General features: G+C 36.8%; 1 protein-coding gene across 3 annotated transcripts in view; it reads right to left on the reverse strand.

The window, feature by feature from the left end:
* The window catches only part of GDPD1 (glycerophosphodiester phosphodiesterase domain containing 1), a 48,272-nt gene that overhangs the window by 24,456 nt on the left and 5,501 nt on the right, over positions 1-18,315 (reverse strand). The window contains exons 1-2 of one of the 3 annotated variants that reach the window (XM_023732712.1): positions 13,795-14,380; positions 13,262-13,304 (exon numbers count right to left, since the gene is read on the reverse strand). In XM_023732712.1, the coding sequence (XP_023588480.1) occupies positions 13,262-13,278 (17 nt within the window). In that variant the 5' untranslated portion in view covers positions 13,279-13,304; positions 13,795-14,380. Of the gene's footprint in view, positions 1-8,794; positions 8,877-13,261; positions 13,305-13,794; positions 14,381-18,315 lie in introns of those variants that run through there. The other 2 variants (XM_023732711.1, XM_023732713.1) reach the window with 2 other exon arrangements.

Below are 18,315 nucleotides of genomic sequence, written 5' to 3' on the forward strand. Positions count from 1 at the left end.
GCACAATTCGAAGAGCGTAGTCAATGTCACTGAACTGTGCATGTAGAAATTTTTGAAATGGTGTATCTTTGGCTATGTGTATTTTCACCAAAAAAAAAAGGTTGAGAAGTTAGAGGGTTAACATGTTGTGGGGTCGTTAACCAATGTCATAAAACAATATGTGTACTACTGTTTCTTGAGAAACTATTTGTTCTGTAAGCCTTCACCTGAAGTACAATAAAAAAAAATAATAAAAATAAACTGGCAATGAACTTAAAAAAAAATAAAATAAAATTCGGGAATGGAAAAAGTAAGAGCTTAGGTGGGCAGGGTAGGTTGAGAAAATATAAAAGTAAATAAACTACAGTTTGTACAATATATTCCCACGCACTTAAATTGTTTCCTAGTGGTTTCATATAAGGTCATGTCTCTACAACTCGATATTAAGTTCCTAGAGAGGAAGGGCCTATGTTTATTCCATATTTTCTAACATTCAAGCATACTGTCACTATTCAGCACACTCTAAATGAGTGAAATGAAGCCATGTCTTAATTATTAGCATCCATTAACCTTTTACATTTTAATTATCACCCAAACCAAACCAAACCTTTTGTCATGAAGTCAACTCTGTCTCATAGCGACCCTACATGACGGAGTAGAGCAGCTGGTGGATTTGAACTGCCTACCTTTTGGTTAGCAGCCAAGATCTTAGCCACTGCACCACCAGGGCTCCAACTATCACCAGCTAGAACTAAATGTTCATCAGTTATGGTCCATATCCATACAATGAAGTAAGTACTATGCAGTGATTTCAAAGAATAAGTGGAATGGCATTGTTGAGTGTATTTGAATGAAAAAAGTAGGTATAGTATGATCACCTGATGTAAAATAAAGTTTATATATAAATTTTTTAAAAAGACTAACAGATGTAAGCCAAATCATTATAATGGTTACCTCTTATAAGTGGTATTATTAGGAATGGGATTAGGAATTTGGGCAGGTCAATTTTTTACCTGACATAGAATATCTGAATTAATTTGACTTTTTTAGAATATAAACTTTTATAATGGAAAAATAAAAATCTTTCCATTAAGAATATATATCTTTATCTAAAATACAACAATCTGGATATCAATTAATTCACCACCAACAGAATGAATTACAGCAGGAATTTAAGGTAAGAAAAACTGGGCGCCCTTTTATATATACACGCACTCATGAATCTTATTTTGCCAGCAAACCTCCTAAGTGGGGCAAAAGTATCTTCTGTTTTATATGTAACTTACAATAGATGTAAAAGATATTATATATCAATTAAAGAAGAAATTTTTAAAAGTATGTAAAAGTTTCTTAATGTCTTCAAAAGTGTGTGGTAACACATTTGGTTAAAAAAGAAAGTGGTTGAGGAAGATGCAAGCCCCCTATGATGGGAGTTGGATTTGATGATTTTTAGGATCCTGGCCATCCCAGATCTAAGGATTCTAAAATTATGAAGCTGGCAAAATTTGCCTTTAGAGCAAACCATTTCCCCATTTTCTATTATTTTGCCTACTTCTGATGGCCTAACTCCATCAGCCATCCCATTCCCCAAGTCCCGATGGCCATCTGCTGCCACCCAAAGTCTCATACTGTGATACCTCATACAGGTCCACCTGCTCCCCTCCTTCTCCTTATATATCCCCTACCCCTCCCCACCACCAGTATTCTAATCACTACCAGTTGTTAGAGGAAAACAAACAACCAATGTGGGTCCTTAATAGCAAAAACAAAACAAAACAAAACAAAAACCATTGCCATGGAGTCAATTCCGACTCATAGTGACCCTGTAGCACAGAGCAGAACTGCCCAATAGGGTTTCCAAGGCTGTAAATCTTTACAGAAGCAGGCTGCCACATCCTTCTCCAGTGGAGCAGCTGGTGGATTCAAACTGACAACCTTTCGGTTAGCAGCCAAGCATTTAATCATTGCTCCACCAGGGCTCCTTGAGCCCTTAATACTAAGATATAAATGACAAAGTCATTAGCTTTGTGTGTTCTCTTCTAAAGGATATTTACCTTCAAAAGAGATCATTTGTTTGCCAATTTTATGTTTGCTAAAACCACAAATGCATTAAAATAAGTCTAAAATAAAATATTCAAACAAATCTTTAGGTTGGTAGATTTATTTTTCTGTATTTTTAAGTTTTCTTAAATATTGTTATACTGTGCTTAATTTGTTTAAAAGACTAAAAAATGTAGAAACTGTAAGCAACATATATAACCAGCAAATAGTTCTAAGACAAAATTCTAAGATCCTTTGTATAGCTAAAAATACATGTATATATTGGTTTATTGATTTTTGGCCATACACATGTATTACTTTGTTTTTCTTTTCTTTTTGTTTTAGTAAGAGTGTATGGAGAGTAAAAACAAAGGTTATCTATATTTCCCTGTAATTTTTATACACACACAAATATGTGTGTATGACCTAAGAAATCTTTCTATGTATGAAGTTTTCCTTGAGCTGAAATGTTGACTATTTTTAGAAATGTTTAGGAATTATATAAAAAATATTTTCTACTTATTGTATATTTATCGCTTATTCACAAGGAAACAAATAAAAATGTGGAGCATATGTAAGTGTATCTAGAATAATTTGTAAATTATCCTAGTAAAATTATCCCAAATTTCCTACGTAAATAACTGGAACATACTGGGAACTGAAAATTTTTTTATCATTTTGGCCTTCAAAATGTTCTATAAATAACATGCATCTACCTCAATTAAAATATCAGATATTTTATTCTCAACAAAATTCGGGCCAATAGAATTCAGCATCATATCAAAAAAATAATACACCATGACCAACTAGGATTCATACCAGGTGTGCAAGGATGGTTCAACATTAGAAAATAAATCAATGTAATCCACCACATAAATAAAAGGAAAGAAAAGAATCATATGATCATCTCAATTGACACAGAAAAGGCATTTGACAAAGTCCAACACCCATTCCTGATAAAAACTCTCAATATAATAGGTATAGAATGGAAATTTCTCAACAGAATAAAGGGCATCTATGCAAAACCAACAGCCAACATCATTTGTAATGGAGAGAGGCTGAAAACATTCCCCTTGAGAACAGGAACAAGACAAGGATGCCATTTATCTTCTCTCCTATTTAACACTGGGCTGGAAGTCCTAGCTAGAGCAATAAGACAAGAAAAAGAAATAAAGGGCATCCAAGTTGGTGAAGAAGAAGTTAAACTGTCCCTGTTTGCGGATGATATGATACTATACATAGAAAACCCTAAAGACTCCACGAGAAAACTACTGGAACTAATAGAAAGATTCAGCAGAGTAGCACAATACAAGATAAACATACAAAAATCAGTTGGAGTCCTATACACCAATAAAGACAATGATGAAAAGGAAATCAGGAAAACAATACCATTTATAATAGCCCCTAAAAAAATAAAATACTTAGGAATAAATCTAACCAGGGATGTAAAAGACCTATACAAAGAAAACTACAAAACACAACTGCAAGAAACCCAAAGCGATCTACAGAAATGGAAAAACATACCATGTTCATGGATAAGTAGACTTAACATTGTGAAAATGACAATTCTACCCAAAGCAATTTACAAATACAATGCAACCCCATCCAAATACCAACAACATTCTTTAAAGAGGTGGAAAAACTAATCATTAACTTTACATGGAAAGGGAAGAAGCCCCGGATAAGTAAGGCACTATTGAAGAAGAATAAAGTAGGAGGACTCGTACTACCTGACCTCAGAACCTACTATACAGCTACAGTAGTCAAAACAGCCTGGTACTGGTACAACAACAGATACCTTGACCAATGGAACAGAATTGAGAACTCAGAGGTAAACCCATTCACCTACGGTCACCTCATCTTCAACAAGGGCCCAAAGTCCATCAAATGGGGAAAAGACAGTCTTTTTAACAAATGGTGCTGGCAAAACTGGATGTCCATCTACAAAAAAATGAAATAGGACTCATACCTCAAACCATACACAAAAACTAATTCAAGATAGATCAAAGACCTAAATATAAAGCCAAAAACTATAAAGTTCATAGAAGAAAAAACAGGATCAATGCTAGAGGCCCTAATGCATGGCATTAACAGGATACAAACCATAACCAACAACACACAAACTCCAGAAGATAAGCTAGATAACTGGGATCTTCTAAAGATTAAACAGTTATGCTCATCAAAAGACTTCACCAAAAGAGTAAAAAGAGAACCTGCAGACTGGGAAAAAATTTTTGGACATTACAAGTCAGACAAAGGTCTAATCTCTAAAATTTACAAGAAAATCCAACACCTTTACAACAAAAAGACAAATAAACCAATTAAAAAATGGGCAAAGGAAATGAACAGACACTTCCCCAAAGAAGACATTCAAGTGGCCAACAGACACATGAGGAAATGCTCACGATCACTAGCCATTAGAGAAATGCAAATTAAAACCATAATGAGATACCATTTCACCCCCACTATTACTGGGATGAATCAAAAAAACTGGAAATAACAAATGCTGGAGAAGCTGCGGGGAGATTGGAACTCTTATGCACTGCTAATGGGAATGCAAAATGATACAACCATTTTGGAAAATGATATGGCACTTCCTTAGAAAGCTAGAAATAGAAATACCATACGATCCAGCAATCCCACTCCTAAGAATATATCCTAGAGAAATAAGAGCCGTCACACGAATAGACACATGCACACCCATATTCACTGAAGCACTGTTCACAATAGCAAAAAGATGGAAACAACCTAGATACCCATCAACAGATGAATGGATAAACAAACTATGGTACATACACACAATGGAGTATTATGCAAAGATAAAGAACAAAGGTGAATCTGTGAAGCATCTCATTACGTGGATGAAACTTAAGGACATTATGCTGAGTGAAATCAGTCAATCACAAATGGACATATTGTATGAGACCTCTACTGAAAAAACTCATGAAAAAGTTTACACACAAAAAGAAACAATCTTTGTTGGTTACGAGGGATGGGAGGGGTGGGGGAGAAATACAAAATAGACAATAGATAAGTGATAACTTTGGCGAAGGTTAAGACAGTACAGAATACTGGGAAAGCCAGCACAACTTGTACAAGGAAAGGTCATGGAAGTTCCATAGACACATCCAAACTCCCTGAGGGACTGAACTGCTGGGTGGAGGGCTGTGGGGACCATGGTCTTGGGGAACATCTAGCTCAATTGGCATAACACAGTTTATAAAGCCAATGTTCTACATTGTACCTTGGTGCGTAGCATTTGGGCTCTTAAAAGCCTGTAAGCAGCCATCTAAGATACTCCACTGGTCTCATCCCTTCGGGAGCAAGGGAGAATGAAAAGAACAGGACACAGGGAAAAGATTCGTCCAAAGGACTAATGGACCACAACTACCATGGCCTCCACCAGACTGAGTCCAGTACAACTAGATAGTGCCTGGTTACCACCACCGACTGCTCTGAATGGGATCACAACAGAGGGTCCTGGACAGAGCTGGAGAAAAAATGTAGAACAAAATTCTAACTCAAAAAAAAAAGACCAGATTTACTGGCCTGACAGAGACTGGAGAAACCACGAGAGCATGGTCCCTGGACACCCTTTTAGCTCAGTAATGAGGTCACTCCTGAGGTTCACCATTCAGCCAAAGATTAGACAGCCCCATAAAACAAAACGAGACTAATGGGGCACAACAGTCCAGGGACAAGGACTAGAAGGCAGGAGGGGACAGGAAAGCTGGTAATAGAGAACCCAAGGTTGAGAAGGGACAGTGTTGACATGTCATGGGGTTGTTAACCATTGTCATAAAACAATATGTGTACTAACCGTTTAATGAGAAACTATTTGTTCTATAAACCTTCATCTAAAGTACAATTAAAAAAGAAAAAAAAAACCCATCAGGTATTTTATAGCTGAGCTTCTGACAAGCTGATGATAACACAAGAAAAAAGTCAAGGAAGCCAAGGCTTCTACATGTCCAGAAAGAACAAAACAAATTCTAGCTCTGTAAGATGTGTACAGTACCTAAAACTCCAAGAAATATTACCTAATGACTTACAACAGACTCTATGCTAAAGAATTTAAGTCTCATTTAATCCTTGTAACATTGAGGTAATATTATGATTTCCATTCCACAGATGAGATAATTAGTGTTATATTAACTAGATATTTTAAAAAATTTATCATGAAAACCAGGTCACTGATTAATTACCTTGACTGTCTGCCAACTTATACTTCCAGCTATTGCTAATACAATTTGCGTCTTTCTCTTACCATTCTTGTCAATACCACAGGGATTTAACTGTCCTATGGGTATTTACAAAGGCGGCCTAGTTTAATAACCTAGTTCTATTAGCCCTTAAGAACCAGATTTTAAGTACTCAAGGGCTTAGCGACTCTATGTGTGTGTGCTGTGTGTATGCTTTACAATTCCTTAATTTTTAGCTCTATGCTCACTATGGATAGGGCTCTGTCCCCTTCATCGCTCTTCTGCTAATATCCTGCTTTGTCCTTGAGCACCCCCATTCTATATCTCATTCATTAAACAACTTATGAGGGCCTACTAGTGTCAGACCCTGAGCCAGGTATTAGAAACTGAGAGATGAAAAAGATTCCTGATCCTGAGGAATTAAAGAAGAGCCATATTCACAATCTAAGGGAGATGGTGTTTGTGAAAGCATTTTATAAACGACATTAAAGCACTTTTTATACAATTATGAGATGTAATTATTTCTCCTTGTTAGTCCTAATTACTTCTTTAGTCCCAGTATAATATGATGATATAATGAATATAATATAATACGATGAATTAATTTTCCATATATTCCTAAGGTTCTTTCAGTTTCCTAGACACTTTGTCCACATAGCCTCATATCTTTTTTTTGGGGGGGTGGGGATAAATATGTATGTAACACAACATTTATCATTTCAACCATCTTCACATGCACAATTTAGTGATATTGTCTTTATCATGTTGTGTAGCCTCACATCTTAATCTCAAACTTTCACATTTTAAAAATAGCTTCTTTCTCTCTATCAAATGTTAGCTGTAATGGACTAAATTGTGTCCCCAAAAATATGTATTAAAGTCCCGGTTCTTATACCTGTGGATGTGATCTTTTTGTTGTTAATGAGGTTGCAGGGTATAGAACCCCTTTACAGTGAATGATTTGACCTATGGTCCTGGTTCTGAGAGAAGGACCACAACTGAGGCCAATAGTAAGGGCTGACTCAACTAAGAAGGATCACCTGGAGGCCAACTAGCTAAGCTAACAAAGCCTCAGGAGGAGTAATAAGGCTTGACTGCTTCCCCATGTGGCTATGGGATATAAAAATGGCTGGCTGTGGGTCCTTGTGGGCTCCTCAGCTAGGGTGCTTGGCGGAGCATGCTTAGCATAAATTTTCAGCCCATCTAATTAGGTCTACCTGGCCAGGCGGAGACTCGCAGAAGGTAGGTCACCCTATTTTTAAGTCCCTCACCTACAGCACAAAGTGGAGTATCTGTGGAAGAGTCATTATCTCTGCCCAGATAGCCTTCTCAAGTTGGGGAGATGCTCACATGGATCTGCATTTGTTCTGGTGTGCTGTCTGCTTCTTACTTTAAGTAATAAAAACTATTTTTCATGTGTTAACACTTTGAGAGTGTCTGGTGTGTTAAGATTCTGATCAGAAGGACATGATCAATATTGGTGATTGGCATCCTATTTCTAATGGCCTTTTTTCTAATTAGAAATTGGAGACAAACTGTGTGTGTCACACAGAGGTCATACCAGTGTTGGGTAGGTCCTAAACCTACTAACTTCTAAGTTATAAAAAGAAGAGATAGACACAGACACATACAGGGGAAGACAGACACCAAGAAATGCCAAGGAACTCTCCCTACAGCCACGCCCTGAATTCCGACTTCTAACTTCCTGAACTAGGAGAAAATAAATTTCTGTTCTTTAAAGTCACCCACTTGTGGTATTTTTTTAATTACAGCAGCACTAGGTGACTAACACAATAACTCCTCAATGCCTTGGTTATCATGCTTCCTGATTCCTTAACCATGCTTCTTACACCAATTATTTATACTCTAATCTCTTCTTCACCTCCATGCTGTAATATGTATGCTTCGTGACATGTATGTCTAAATATTTATATAAATAAGATCTGAGTTTTAACTGGTGATTATATTTTTACCTATCTTTCCCTCGACTACTCATCCTAGCAAGGGTATACTATCCTTAAGCACAGTATCTGTCTTCTATGGATTATGTATTATAACTCTTTACCTTTGTAAAATATAGTACCTTGAAAAGATATGTTTAAACAATTTTTTCTTGTTGCTCATGAAGCAGGGATATTAAACAAACAAACTTCTAAGTGCTGTCTAGTGTCTAGTTTGAGCAATGAAAGAAACAGAAGAATTATTAACTTCTTAGCTCACTGTCAGGACAGCAAGATAAATCAGACTAAAGAAGAGATCCATAATTACTCTTCTCTGAAATTTTGACAACAAATACTCTCTTTCATTATCTGTTGACAAGGAAATTATACTATACAGGTAGTCCTCGACTTACAACAGATTTGAGTTACGATGAACCGCACTTATGATGGTCCTTTTTTTTCATACATCTTATCATCAGTAATATGTACTACATACAATGTTGTAGTGTGTAATTTGCTTAAGTTATCATTATCAGATGTAACATTTCCAACTCTCAAAGATCAGATTTATAAAGATACCGATAATAAGAGGTAATAATAATGAAAACTAAAAAAATGAGGTATTTGACTTACATCAGAACCGACATACGACAGAGTAGTCGTCAGAATGGAACCCTGTCGTAAGCCGGGGACTATCTGTATGTTCTTCTAGGGCCTTTAAAATAAAATTTAGGAAAGGTATGTCATCATATAAATAGTAAATTGAAAAAAAAAAAACTAACGAAAAGAGTGCTCATGGACTAAACCAAAGCTAACAAGTTTCCTGAATACAATCAAACACTTCGAGGGACAGAGTAGCAGGGGCGGGGGTCTGGGGACCATGCTTTCAGGGGACATCTAGGTCAATTAGCATAACAAAGTTTATTAAGAAAATGTTGTGCATCCTGCTTTGTTGAGTGGTGTCTTGGGTCTTAAAAGCTAGTAAGCAGCCATCTAAGATGCATCAATTTGTCCCAACTCACCTGAAATAAAGGATAATGAAGAACACCAAAGTCACAAGGAAAGTATTAGCCCAAGGGACAGAAAGGGCCACATAAACCAGAGATTGCATCAGCCTGAGACCAGAAGAACTGGATGGTGCCCGGCTACCACCAATGACCACCATGACAGGGAACATAACAGAGGGCCTGATGGAGCAGGAGAAAAGTGGGGTGCAGAACTCAAATTCTAGTAAAAAGACCAGACTTAATGGTCTGACTGAGACTGGAGGATCCTCAGAAAGCATGCCCCCTGCACTCTCTGTCAACCCAGAACTAAAACCATTCCTGAGGCCAACTCTTCAGACAAAGATTAGACTAGACTATGGGACACAAAATGATACTTGTGAAGAGTGTGCTTCTTAGCTCAAGTACATACATTAGACTAAATGGGCAGCTCCTGTCTAGAGGTGACATGAGAAGGCAGAGAGGGTCAGGAACCGGTTGAATGGACACAGGAAATCTGGCGTGGAAAGGAAGAGTGTGCTGTCACAGTATAGAGAGAGCAATTAGGGTCACATAACAATGTATGTATAAATTTTTGTATGAGAGACTAACTTGAATTGTAAATTTTCACTTAAAAAGTACAATAAAAAAAAAGTCAAAAAAAAAAAAGAGTGCTCATTGATAGCAAGAGCACTAATATAAGACAAAGGAAAACAAAATAAAAAAACCAACCACCACCACCACTAACAATTTTTTTTTAAAAAAAAAAGGTTAAAATTAAAGCCTTTTTGATTTAGGTTTTATGTAAATTTCAAAGTCAATTAACAAGCAGCCTTACAAATTCATCTAGTAAACATTTTAATAATATATAAAAGAGTTGCTTGCTTCTTTTCAAAATATCAGAAAAACTTCTCAAACTAACAAAAATTACAGAAACCTGCCACATGGTATTTAGAGAAGGCTGTGGCACTTTTCAATAGTTATTGTTTGAATAAGACAACTGAAGACCTGCTAAAGATAGGAAGGAACCCTGGTGGCGCAGTGGTTAAGAGCTCGGCTGCTAACCAAAAGGTTGGCAGTTCGAATCCACCAGCCGCTCCTTGGAAACTCTATGGGGCAACTCTACTCTGTCCTACAGGGTCACTATGAGTCGCAATCAACTCAACAGCAATGAGTTTTGGTTTAAACATAGGAAGGAGTCGTTGGGTGGCACAAATAGTTAAATGCTTGACTACTAACTGAAAGGCTGGCACCACCCAGAGATGCCTCGGAATTCAGGCCTGCCCATTTGCTTCCAAAAGGTCCCAGCCTTGAAAACCCTATGGAGCAGTTCTATTCTGCATGCTGTGGGGTCACCATGAGTCAGAATCAACAGCAACTAACAACATAACAAAGATGCTGTCATGGACAGAATTGTGTCCCCAAAAAATATCTGTCAACTTGGCTGGGTCAGGATTCCCAGTATTGTATAATTGTGTACCATTTCATAATCTGATGTGATTTCCTCATGTGTTGTAAATTCAATCACTATGATGTAATAAGATGGATTAGCGGCAGTTATACTGATGAGGTATACAAGATTGGACAGTGTCTTAAGGCAATCTCTTTTGAGATATTAAAGAGAGAAGCGAGCAGAGACACATGGAAACCTCATACCACCAAGAAAGCAGTGCCAGGAGCAGAGTACATCCTTTGGACCTGAGGTTCCTTCACTGAGATGCTCCCAGACCAAGGGAAGACTGATGCATCACAAGGACCTTCCTCCAGAGCTGACAGAAAGAGAAAGCCTTCTGCTGGAGCTGATGCCCTGAATGTGGAATTGTAGCCTACCGGACTGTGAGAGAATAAACTTCACTTCATTAAAGCCATCCACTTGTGGTATTTCTGTTATAGGAGCCCTGGATTGCTAACACAGATGTGAAATATAACATTGTATTTAACAAGTAAAAATCATTTAAATTAGATATCCTTTGAATATCAAAAAAGATTCAGAGGATAAACATTTTCAAAGATAAAAAATACTTGTGATATTTTCAAATGCACCATTCACAGACTCTACACAGTTGATCCTCATTCACAGATTCCTTATTTGCGAATTTGCTAAAATGTGTTTATAATCTCAAAATCAATATAGTACCTTTGTAGTCATTTGTGGACATGAGTAGGGCTGCCAAAAATTAAGTCCCTCAGCATGCACATTGCCAGCTGAGGTTGAACAAGGCAACATTCTGCCTTCTTATTTCACCTCTCATACTGTAAACAAGTGTCCGTTTTGTGGTATATTTAGTGTAATTTTTTTTTGCGCTGTTTGTGCTCTTCTTCGGTGATTTTGCTATTTAAAACGGCCCCATAGCATAGTGCTGACGCACTGTCTAGTGTTCCTAAGCACAAGAAGGTGCCTTACAGAGAAAACACATGTGTTAGATAAGCTTTGTTTAAGCATGAGTATAGTGCTGTTGGCCACAAGTTCAATGTTAATGAACCAACAATATATATTAAATAAGGTGTCTTTAAACAGAAACACACATAAAACAAGATTATGTACTGAATGGCTAATTATAATGTGACCAGAGACCTGTAGGAGCCTAACTCTGTATTTTCCCTATATTCCCTAATTCTGTGTTTACTGAGACTTTCTAGAACACTAACTAGCCAACTTAGATTCTTGGCAATCCCATGTGTGTCAGTAGAACTGTGCTCCATAGGATTACCAATGGCTGATTTTTCAGAAGTAGATCGCCAGGTCTTCCTTCCAAGGTGCCTCTGGGTGAACTCAAACTTCCAACTTATTGGTTAGCAGCTGAGCACATTAGCCATTTGCACCACCAGGGAGATTCCTTTGTAGAACAGAACTACCATGAATAACAAGAATTCGCTGTACTTTAAACATAAAGAATGCTGAAGTCACTTAAAGTTATGAGCAGTTCTTTTCCAAGTAATATATTTCACCTACATCCCAGTCAACAAATATTTGATCAATTATAATGTGTGTGTGTATGTATCTCAGTGGAAACTGTACATGTAAGATTATATATCTATATTTAGCTATAGCTAGCTAAACAGATATAAAACCTCAGTAGAGAAAAGAATTTAAATTAATTTAAAGTATTCTATTTCATAGTCTGCGACAAGAGGAAAGATTTTTCATTTTTGGACCTGTAAGAGACTTTTGAGATCATAGTCAAAAGGCATCCTATTATAGAATAGGTAGAGTTAGGGATGACAAATACAAACAGGATAGATTTAGATGAAACTAGAATATGGAGAAGCAGCACCACTGGACCTGCTAATAGGAAAAATAATCTCTAAGATAACTTTGAATGAATGAGAAGCAGAAAACTTAAATGCTCTTGATTTCTTAGCCCCAATTATATACATAAAAAATGGTTCAAAAATTATATAAGAAAATATTTTTCTTACTAAATATGGATAAGTAATATCTTCCGTTGGATTTAACTTTCCACATTCTCTGTTTTATTTTTTCAGGGAAAAGAAAACACTGTTCTCATCATTACCACAGACTGATGACAATCATTTACTCTAAGACACAGAACAAGGTATTAATCAGCTCTCATTCCTGTCTCTCCTGCTGTTTCTCTCTGAAGTGTTCTAAAAGGCATCTAGATGAAACATGAATAATTTATAAACAGAAAATATTTTAACTTTACCTTGTTTAAAAAATAAAATAAACATTCATGAGGTCATAAAGAAGAAAGACCAGACTGCAGGTTCAGGTCAGTATAAAAATTACTGGGTAGAAAGACACATAATCTTGTTCATAAACAGCAGCTAATGTAACAGTTGTTCCATTTTCTCCTTTTCTCTTCTCTCCAAGACTAATTAGCATTATAAACAGTATGTTGTTTGTTACAAATGTCTTCTTTCAGCTTTGGAACTATAGTATCTTTTGATAACCCAAAACTCTGATCTAGATTTTTCAATTATACAGAAGCCAAACACTCTTTGTAACACTTCAAACTGTATTAAAAGAGAGTAATTTAAAAAAAATAGAAACAACTACCACAAGTGGACGCTACATGTATTACCTTCTTCACTTTGTGAATCATCATTTTAAACTGTTTAAAAAAAAAAAAAGAGTACTTTTTTACATACTTACTGCTGAAAGGCTGCCATTGTATTCTCCAAATTTTCTCCAGCACCTGTGAAAATATTAAACTTCATTTACTTAGCTATTCCGAACATTTTATTTTCCCAGAAATTCATCTTAATAAGATACATCTAGTGAATCCTGGTGCTTATATATTATATAGACATTAAAATAAAGGTGTTTTAAAGAGTGTAATGTATTTTGATTTTTTTTTTTTTTTTAGCTGCAACAGGAGGAATCAAAGATCAAAACACAGCCACAGCAATGCAGGGAGTTAGAAGATCTAACTGTGATTTTTTTTTAAGTTATAATATCTGCTTATTTGTCATAAAAGAGAAGAGGGCTTGGTACACACACACACACACACACAAATACACACACACACCTCCTCAGACAGTTAAACAGTCTCTCCTCTGCATTCCCATTGTCTCTTATGCATAGCTCTGCTATAGCATTTATCACATTATAGCATAAATTATGTACTTGTTTCCCTCTTCTGCCTCTCATGAATTCCTTAAAAGAAGTTACTGTGTTTTACTCACCTTTGGCTAAAGGCAGTATAGTGTGGTGGTTGAGGGTAGCGCTCTGGACTTAGGATGCCTGGTCTCAAGTCTACCTGCTACCTGTGTGACGTTGAGAAAGTTATCCCTCTGTGGCTGAGCTTCCTTATCTATAAGAATGAGGATAATGATGGCACCTATCTCATAGGACTAGGACAATTAAATGATTTCGCTTGGAAAGTGCCATGCTTCATCATTTAAAAAAGATAGTTTTGAACTTTTTAACATTTCTGAATTTAGGGTGTATTTTACAATGAATTGTGTATAATAGTTTAATAGCATAAAGGTTTTCTCTTAGCAGTACACATAAAATTGTGCATCTTATAATAAATGGCATTAGATTCAACAGAATACTATAGTTAGCATTCAGCAAATGTTAAGGATTATTGTTATTTATTACTGCTGCCATCACCATAGTACCTGGAAAGAACAGATACTTGGTGAATGTTTATTGACTGTAGTAATAATACTGTAATGAAATGACCATACTGGATGATAAAAAATTACCTACTAAATACTAAGTGAGAGCATTGGCACCCTAGTGGTGTAGTGGTTAAGAGCTCAGCTGCTAACCAAAAGGTCGGCAGTTCAAATCCACCAGCTGCTCCTTGGAACCCCATGGGGCAGTTCTACTCTGTCCTATAGGGTCACTATGAGTCGGAATCGGTCTTGACAGCAACAGGTAGATGAGGGCATTGGCGGTTCAGTGGTAGAATTCTCACCTTCCATGAGGGAGACCTGGTTAGATTCCCAGCCAAGGCACCTAATGTGCAGCCACCATCCGTCAGCGGAGGCTTGCGTGTTGCTCAGCTTTCAGTGGAGCTTCCAGACAGTCTCGGAAGAAAGCCCTGAAAATCTACCTCTGAAAATCAACCAATGAAAACCCTATGGATCATAATGCAACTGATCATGGGGGTGGTGCAGGACTGGGCAGTGTTTCATTCAGTTGTGCATAGGGTTGCCATGCGTTGGGCCGACTCAACAGCAGCTAACAGTAACACAGAGGGAAACTATCTTCTACCACTGCTGTTTACACTTCATGAAGGAAAACTCTAGTCCTCAGGAAGGGAAAAGAATAGAAGGACCGCTTCTAACCTTTCTCTACTCCCTCTTATACTCCTCCTCATGGGGCCAGAAGCGACTTAGGAAAAAGCTGTGTCTATCTGTGACTCAACCCTTTGGGGTCCTTTTAATTTGGAGTGGCTCATCCTCAGAAGGAAGAAACTTTCTACTCAGCTTGCCAGGACAGGCCCTGCCAATGCAAGGAAAAGGCCTCCAGTTTTAATATCAATCTAGAGAGGGCATTATAAAGTCTAAATTTAGCCCTATTACTAATAAAGCTGGTATTTTGACTATTTCACGATTGTATTTTATTTCTAAATTGGTTTCAAACTTGGGAAGGGACACTAAATAAGCAGTGTTATTTTTCAGTCTTCTCAAATCCAATAGCAAGGACTTTGTCTTACACGTCTTTTAGAATATTCCACAAAATAGTGTTCAATAAGTATTATGTCTGAAATGATATTACATTTGAAATTTGTTTCAAAATAATCTTAGGTGAGGATTGATTGGTTAAGACTTGATAATTGTTTGCAGCTGGATGACAGGTTCACGGATATTTACTACTTTCATATATGTTCGAAAGGCACCATAATAAAAATTCAAAAGACACTTATTGTTTGATCTTTTAGTTTGGGGGAAAGAAATTGGGAAAAATAAATTCAGTAATCTGAAATAAGTACATTTCCCCCAGTCAGCAAAATTTTCACTACTAATATTCAGTCTGCCTAACTTCTTATGTCTTTTATGTCTGCTTTCTATTTAATTTTAATTGTAATTCATCTAAATCTAACAGCTTAAATATACAAACATTATTATTTAAGATCTTTCATCTATTTTATAAGCTTATTAAATTACATAGCCACCACTAGATAAAACAAAATACTGAAAAGGTGGTCAAGTTATTAACAACTAATATAAGTTAGATACTATGCTTAGCACTTTATATATTATTTCATTAAAATCCTCACCATCACCCTATGAGGTATTATTATCCCCAGATAAAATTTAGCTTAGGTCACATAGCCAATAAAGGGAACTGGGATTCAAGCATAAGCAGTATAACTTCAAAGTCCACTTTAGTTTTTTACCACTCTGATGGTTAAGGCTATATATCAACTTGGCTAGGCCATGATGATCAGTGGTTTGGCAGATAGTATATAATCATCTTCCATTTTGTCATCTGATGTGAGCAGCCCAATCAGTTGAAAGGCAATCAGCTTCCTTGGGGGTGTGGCCTGCACCCAATATATATAGATGTTCCGGCAAAGCTCTCCCTGAGTCCTGCATTTGACTCTGACCTCTGGAACATGAGCCAACAGCCTGCTGACTGACCTGAAGATCTTGAGATTTGCCAGCTCCCACAACCCTATGAGCTAGCAGCCTTCTGCCTGACCTGCCGATTTTGGGTTTGTCAGCCCCTGCAACCACATGAGTCAGGAGAAGCCTCTAGCCTGGTGTCTGACCCACGGATTTGGGACTTGCCAGCTTCCACAACTGCATGAGCCATTTCCTCTAGATAAATCCCTCTCTCTCTCTACATATCTATATATGTGTATATATATATTCACACACACATATATGCTTCAGAAGCCCAGGTAGTACAGTGGTTAAGAGCTACGGCTAACCAAAAGGTCGGCAGTTCGAATTCACCAGCCACTCCTTGGAAACCCTGTGGGGCAGTTCTACTCTGTCCTATAGGGTCGCTATGAGTCAAAATTGACTTGACAGCATTGGTTTTTTTTTTTTTTTTTTTTCGGGTTATAGATGCTTCACTGGTTTTGTTTCTCTAGAGAACCCAGCCTAAGACAACCACTAACTATGCTGTGGCTTCTATGGTATCACTCATATTTCACCTTTATTTCAGGTTTAAAGGTAAGTTATTCATTTTTGGTCCTTATTCCATATCTATCTTCTATTTGTTTATAAAGCTTGAAGTTAAATTCCACAAAGATAATACCCGCAAATTACTTGTTAGATTCATATGGTGAAAGCCTAGAGAGTAACTAACGGACTAATTAAGAATTATGTCATTCCTCTCCAAGGAATTATTTGGTGGTAGCTCTTCTTTCATGAAATGGTTTGAATTACTTTTCTCTCCAATTATCATAACATCATTCACAGAAGCAGGCTTTTTCTTAATTCCCTCTCCTGCCATAAGCAGCTTAAATAATGTCTAGCTCTTGGGCAAATAATCATCCCACATACAAACAGATGTTTAATTTTTTAATTAGTATGAAATGTGGAAGTGAATAAGCCCCCATCATAGATTTTCCATGCTGTCCTAGTATCAATTTCTCATAATTTCTCTGCATATGTCCCTCTACCTCCCTCTTCACCATTTACATTTTTCACTTCTTTGAGAAAATCTTCTTTGAAAACTTCCAATTCATTTTATTTATTCCTTCACTATATAGTCTCCCAACTTTCATTCTGTGTTAACCTTTCCTCCCTTACACAGTGTTTCATAATTACTTTGTGATTGGTTAGTTTCTGGCAGGATAGAAAAAGTAAAGGAAACATTTCTCTTTTGTATCCTTAACTAGATTATATGCTGTGAAGGAAAGAAATATCTGTCCAGTTTCCTTTTTTTATCTTTCTAATGTTTTATATTCTAATAAATATTCAATAAACACTGTAGACCTGTTTTACAGTTATGCTCCAACCACCATTATCATTAACATCTTTGTATACATGACAGAAATATGTGTGTGTATATCTTTGTGTGAATATGTGTGATGTTTATAAAAACACTGACAAATATGACAACGTGCATCAGCCATAAAAGAACAACCTTCAAAATTAAGCATTTTCTGATATTGAAAAGCTTAATGCAAATAAAACATATCCTCATATTTGAGGATATGATCCTATTTCAACCCAAAATGGAGTCATTCAGTAAATTAAGCAACTAAGTAAGTTCTTTCCTTCATTTCTAAAACTTTCACTCTGTTCATTCACCCAAAATCTATAGTTTGCCTACGAAGCAGTTTATACGACTGTTACAGACTGACTTGTGCCCCCTAAAATACGTTGTAAATCCTAACTTCTATGCCTGTGGTTAGAATCCCATTTGGGAATGAGTTTTCTGTTAATTTAATGAGGCAGGATTAGTGTAGAGTGTGTCTTGGGTTAATCTCTTGCAAGAGATAAAAGGAGCAGAATAGGCAAGCAGAGATGGGGGAAAGATTGATGCCAAGCCACACAGAGATCTCCAAGGAACCCGGAAACAGAACCTGAAGAAACAAGCATCTTCCCCCAGAGCTGACAGAGAGAGAACTCCTTCTCCTAGCACCAGCGTCCTGAATTCGGACTTCCAGCCCCCTAAACCATGAGAAAGTAAGTTTGTTTGTTAAAGCCATCCACTTGTGATACCTCTGTTATAGCAGCAGTAGATAACTAAGCCAGTGACTTAAGTATGGGCATAAAGAACATAGAAGGATT

The sequence above is a fragment of the Trichechus manatus genome, unplaced genomic scaffold, assembly GCF_000243295.1.
Source record: "Trichechus manatus latirostris isolate Lorelei unplaced genomic scaffold, TriManLat1.0 scaffold00054, whole genome shotgun sequence".
NCBI lineage: Eukaryota > Metazoa > Chordata > Mammalia > Sirenia > Trichechidae > Trichechus > Trichechus manatus.